This window comes from Trichoplusia ni, chromosome 27, assembly GCF_003590095.1.
Source record: "Trichoplusia ni isolate ovarian cell line Hi5 chromosome 27, tn1, whole genome shotgun sequence".
Classification (NCBI taxonomy): Eukaryota; Metazoa; Arthropoda; class Insecta; order Lepidoptera; family Noctuidae; genus Trichoplusia; species Trichoplusia ni.
The window spans coordinates 942604-949263 of record NC_039504.1 but is presented as its reverse complement, the minus strand read 5'-3'; the positions used below and the strand labels follow the sequence as shown (position 1 = coordinate 949263).

The 6660-nt window shown below is 32.9% G+C and overlaps 1 protein-coding gene across 1 annotated transcript; it reads left to right on the top strand.

Annotated features, from left to right (window-relative positions):
• Positions 1-556: 556 nt before the first annotated feature.
• On the top strand, positions 557-3771 carry LOC113505890 (circadian clock-controlled protein-like). The gene is made up of 5 exons (XM_026888749.1): positions 557-879; positions 1046-1265; positions 1666-1796; positions 2866-3021; positions 3430-3771. Exons 1-5 carry the CDS (start codon positions 816-818, stop codon positions 3579-3581), a joined length of 723 nt encoding a protein of 240 aa, XP_026744550.1. The 5' UTR covers positions 557-815; the 3' UTR covers positions 3582-3771.
• The last annotated feature ends 2889 nt before the right edge of the window (positions 3772-6660 follow it).

The window sequence follows — 6660 nt, the reverse complement described above, 5'->3', positions numbered from 1 at the left end:
AGCTACAGTTAAAACGGCAACAGTCTCTTTCCATGGCAACATCGGTTGCTGTGGCAATAAAATATTTCCATTATCTTAATAGGCAGTTATTTTTTCCTATGGAAAGTAATAGACGAGTTTTTAGATAACAAACCGCTGTTGGGGTTTTAATCTTTAACACGTGGGTTTCAAATTAATATGAAGTCCTTTTTTCCCGGGGAAAAAATCAAGGCCTTTCTTCGCCCTGGGAAAGGCGAAAAGAAAATATGCTGGACCTTTACTTAATCAAACCATCGGATTGCTAGACCCTAATATACCCTCTATGCATATTATCACGACAAGAACTATCCAAGAATAGAGAAGACTCCAGCAATAGGTTTAAATAAATATTTTCAACCTGGACAAAAATCTCTGAAGGCTTATTTCTAAAATCTAATTCTCTGTAATAAAAAAAGTTCACTGGAATACTTACTAGAGCATACGCTCATAACCGATTCTATTATTAAAAAAAATAATGTAATATTCAAAGCTTGACACACAGACTGCATCACTAAATGCGCGTATGAAAAAAGTACAGTAAATAATATTATTAATGCTCGTGCCACTAAAAAATTAGGGACGATGTCAATGTACTGACAATCTTTGTTATTTATTATTATCAATTTATATCAAAGGCTTAACGTGGTTCCATCAAACTAGTTTTTCTACACTGCTATTCTATATATAGATATGTTTATTATCCTATATATGTATGTGGATCTTCGGTGGTTCATATAAAACGTGAAATATCTCCTAAGAATACAGTCGTGTCTGAGAAATAAATTTTATTTTTAAAAATGAATTCCAAAATTGCATTTTTAGTGTTTGCTTTGTGCGTAGCGTATTCCGGTGCCGGTGTTGGTACGTAATTTATTAATTATTTAAAAAATAAACATAATAAATTAGTCATCGAAATAAAATAGAACATGAAATATTTTTGAAAGAAAATCTACTTTTCTCAATTTTTAATTTAAATGAAAAAAAATAATTTACTTAAAAAATATTTTTAAACAAAATTTCCTTCCAGCTCCGTTCATCAAAAAATGCAAATCCGAAGACTCGAAATGCCTCAAGGAAGTGACGCAAGCCACGATCCCGATCTTCACAGCTGGTCTTCCTGAACTTGGAGTACAGAGGCTGGACCCTTTCTACATGAAGACCTTGGACGCCAGCTCACCTGGACTCTCCCTGAAACTGTGGGACGTCAATGGAACTGGGCTAAAGGATTGCATTGCCAAGAAAGTCCAGTAAGTACTTCAAATTCAATCTACTCATTCCGTTAGTTCTGTGACCAAGTTATTTCGTTTTTCAAAAAATCTTCCATATCAGAATTTAGCTAATGCCAAGTTCTAGTACAGAGCTCTTTGACAAAAAGTCATGATCTAGATGTTGTAAAGAAATATTATTCATATTTTTTTAAATATTTATGACAACACGATTTGGACTTTACGACTAACAGTAACTATATACTGATAGTATTCGGGCAACCTACCATCTCTGATATGCCAAAAACCGATAACTGCCGTAGAATGTGCAGCCCCATGAATTAAACATTGGCAAAATTCATCTTTAAAGAATCACTCAAGTTGAAGAAGATTCAGCATTCCCTATAACCAAAAGCTACAATAACATATTTCTTATCCACAGGCGTGATGTGAGCAAATCAAAACTGATCGTGAAACTCCAGTGCACTGTTGACTTCGTCGCAAAGTACGAGATGAACGGCCGTCTTCTTGTCTTGCCTATTGAAGGAAAGGGAGATGCTCACGTTGTTCTGAGTAAGTGATTCAATAATATTTCGAATTATTCTGAATGTAGGCAGTGTAGTAAGCAAGATTTTTTTCTGCATAATGCAGTTAAAGATGTTGGGCTAAACGATGATTATTGTACAAATATTCTGTGTTCTCATTTGATCATTCAGATTCTAAGAGTGTGATTGCTTACAATCAATAAAATTAAAAGGTTCATAGCTCCCGAATATTCGATTTTTGATAGTACAGAAGTTATTCAAGGGCAGGCTTTTCCTAACAAAAACACGGTAAACGGTGCTCACCTAGTAAAAATTATATGGTTTTGACATAACTGAAGTTTAAAACCTTCGTGCAAAATCTTAGTCTTAGTCTAGGATTTACTGAACACGTGCTCATAATGCCTATTGAGCATAACACGAAGATAAATATCAAAAACCTTTTAACATAATCTCGTTTTATCAAAGCAGACATAAATATTATGGTCTGCATCATCAAATAGCAAATATTATCAAACCGGTTTAACGTAAGGAAACGATGGAACAACATCGTGACGATTTAAGAATAATTATTATTCCAAATAAAGACGAATTAGTTCCGTTGACGTAGAAGCTAGTCCACTTACGCGTGATTTTATTTTAGCGATATAAAAATAATTTTATCCAATTATAATTTTAGTCAACAACCTCATTATTTTTTGTTGCCAAAATGAATTCTCATAGTAACTATACAAAATATTTCGGAGTTTTAAATTGAATTTAGAATACATCTTTTTTGAGGACCCTTTTCTGATTCATACTCACTTATTAAAATTAATTTCCTATTGCATTATTTCCCCAATGTTCTGTGTATGTATGCATATTAGACACAAGTATCTAACACAGCGCACTTTTTAGAGACCAGTTTAAGAGTAGTTCTCTCGCATAACCACTTAATCTGAATTCCGAAAATATCAATTCTTATCATAGTGTCAAAATAGGCTCGCGGAAATTTTATAGCAAGAACAAGTTATAATTCTGGTTAATCTTCATTGATTATTTTTTTATGTCGTAAAGTGATCTGTATTCGAATACATTTCTAACTTCATTTTCATTTATAGGGAAGGTTGTGATCACCGCTGATGTTGACATGGGAGACAAGATTGGCAAAGATGGTGAGAAACACTGGAAAGTAAAGAGCTTCAGACACACCTATGACCTTAAGGATGAGTCCACCATTGAGTTGGAGAACCTGTTCAATGGAAACGAAGTTCTTGGTAAGTAACCAAAAGAATCAACACATCTTCCAATGTGATGTGTGATGATTAAAGTCATTGATATTTGGAACAGAATTAAGCATTCACGATCTATCCCAGTAATGTGAAAGTTCTTCTACTTCACCTTTTTGTTCAAATCCATAAGTCTCCAAGAAATCTTATTTTTTTTTTTTTTTGCAATATTTAACAATAGTTCTTAGATCAGATCTGAAAGTTATATTATTACTGCTGAGGAAGCGTGACAAAGCATTACAGTGCATAGATGACAGTATCACGCCGCATATAGCCTAATTTCTCTTATCGGAACCATGAGCGTCCTTACTTACTTAGACAACCATAATAGTAGTCAGTCAGTCTACTTTGATTGTGTAGCTTGCAGCATAGATTCTAAATTCACTTATTTTTCAGGCCGTGCTGCCCGCGATCTGATCAAGTCAAGCAGCAACGAAATCGTCAAGGAAGTCGGACCCCCCATCGTCAAAGCCATCGTCTCCAAAATCGTCGACACCGTTGATCACTTCTTCCAAAATGTTCCTGCTAGCGAATTGTCTCTTGACTAAAAAAATAGATAATAATTTGCAATATTTGTGATAAAATATTATGAAACAAGTCTGTTCATTTGATTAGTATAATTTATTGTCTCTGCGACTATTTGAACAAAGAATATTTTGTGGTTGTACGAGCAAGGTAATTGAATATATTATCTTTGTAAACGAATACACTTCCTAAAATATATTTTACTTCCTAATATTATGTTTTTTTTGTATGAACCCTATAAAGAGTACATTATGTCGATCAACACTCATTCACGTGATTTGATTCAAAAATATTTTGAAATGCTTTGCTGAACCCCATTGAAACAATGTAGCATCAGCAATTATGCACGAATAGATCCATTTACTAACCTACCGAAGCAAAAGCAATCACTCAAGCTGCTATAATCTAAATAACAAACTACAATTAGTCGTATGGTGTATAGTATGCTATACATATAAGGATGTGGTGCAACAATAAATCAAACATTAAAATCAAAATAAACACATATCATTTTAACTGCGTTTAATAAATAGCTATCTGATCATCAAGCTGTCATCAGCCCTAAACACTGCGTTGGTAACATAATAAACCATTAAAGTACAATTATTTTGAAACTTCACACGCGAGGAAGGAATATAAAAACGTCAACAGATCACTGGATGCGAGGAACACATGGTGGCAATGAATGTCATCGGTTTATTTACAGACGGCATGCCGCTGTTAAATTCGTTTGAGTAACAATAAGAAAATTTCGAAATTAGTCGTTATACTAATCCCTAAATTATTTGAAATGTTTGTCTAGAATAATTATAATTAGTACCGTATATGTCGTGGTTAGGGTAGATCACCGGATAATGCACTGATGTAGTTATGTATCTATCTGACTAATTGCAACTTGAGACTAAACTGTAACGTATTAAAGGTTTTTTTTCCTTAAAATAAAAAATATAAACAGATTTCGATTTAAAGTTAATGATGAATACTACACACATGATGAATATTGTACATTGCAACGAATCTTGCATATAGATAGATAATATAGTCATTAAAAATCTGAAACGAGCCGTCGCAATTTTTCCCGATAAGATGTATCTACGGTATTAAAAATATAACAAAAGGACTTAGAGAAGACTTTTAAATTCATCAACAACCGCCGGGCTTGTTCCAAGACCTTGTAAATTTTCCATACCAAGCTTCCATTTAAAAATATTATGCTCAAACAAAAGAAGCTTTACCAATATTTTTATTATGTCAAGAGATTATTATTCACTTTTATATTCGTAAAATTTTCTAGACGACATTATTCTTATTTCGATTAGGGTGAAAAAACCTTAGAGCTTTATTGTGTATGTGATATTTGCATGTTATTAACGACGTGACTTTGAAAACTGCCATATTTATTCAACTAGCTGTTACGTTCAGCTGTTGGCAATTTATTCGGTGCTCATATTTCGTACTTAAGCATTCATGAATTGTTTTGCAAAGTTTTATGTACAAAATAGCAACAAAGACGCCGAAAATCCTTTATTATAATCAGATTCATGATTTAAATTGTGACGTAGATATTTAATTGTTATCTGGCAACCTTAGTATTATTCAAAATAAATTTATATAAAATTAATATACTGAAGCATTTCCGAGTCTAATTCGATTAAATATTCACAATATCTGCAGCTTCCTTAGCGTATTAATGCGTTAAAGATAACAGTTTTAAAATAGATTATTTACCTCAAAGACTAACAAATGATTACGTAATATTTAAAAAAAAACATTCGCCACTAAACCCAAATAGTTCAGTCATTTTAGGTTTTATCTGCGGAATAATTCCTAGTGAGCTGATTTTTTTTTTGAAAAATGGACGTTGATATCGTGGTTGCCGGCACGATATCAATGTCGATTGTTCACAACTTCATAATAACGCCCTAATAAAGGTTTATACAAAAATTCAGCCCACTAGGAATTATTCAGCTTAAAATGTCTAAAATGACTGGATTATAACTCTGTACCAAATTTCAACTCTCTGAGTTTATGGGAAATACTTATTTTCTGATGATGATGGGTGCGTGAGTGTTATAAATGCGAAACTTTGCTATCGCATAATCTTTGAACTAAATGTTCTACAGACTGAAATTTAAAAAAAATAAGTATGTTATTAAAATTACAGCTGATTAGATGACGAAAATTTATGTTTCCTGGTGTTATCCAGAAGTTCTCAAATAGGAGCCGGCGAAATGGTGGCAATGGTGACAGTAAAGGATGGTACGGTAGTGTTTGCTTCGCCCTTGACCTGGGGACACATAAGATAATAACGATATTATTATTTGCATTTTTTTTCATAATTAGTCTAGTCTATTAAAAAAAAAAATTACAGCAGTAATTTTGAATTCGCTCTTTTACGGCCAATTTAACATGCAAAAACGAAAATAATTGCTAGGCTAGGCGCTCAATAATAGCTCAACAGATTTTATGGTGTATATTATATCTTAGATTCAAACTGGTTTAACTAAACACCATTTACTACAAGTAATAATGGACTAGTTAATGGAAAATTGTTATTTATAGACCTATCATTATTGCATTGATCTTATCCGCATAATTTATTATAGGAATGTTACTAACAAAATAGTTTTTTACGCAGGACGAATATTGGTGCAAAAAACTGTGTTTATTGAAATTACTAATAAATTAAAGATTTTGTATTTATTTGCATCGGTAACATGATTCTTAGTCCTTATTTATGGTTTCTATATTTTTATTTTTACGTATCTGTGGAGAAAAAGTTTGTTTGCTTAGTCGAATTAGCAAAACACCTAATGACTACACGACTACTAAATCAACATTTTTTTTCCTTTTATTATACGGAATATTTTATCGAAAATAAAACGTTTGTCTAGATCATGATCCATAATATCTACCTTATAGCACTAGCAGTCGAAGAGTAGGGAGTCCAAATATCGGTACCAGTAAGTGTGTTGGCACTAAGAAAGGGTTGTTTTTTTACCCAGGGTAATTCTCATGGACTTTCTCCCAAGGGCAATCCTCATGGACTTTCTCCGCCTTCGGGAAGGCAGAGCGGTATGCTGGTCTCTTACCGACTAAAAC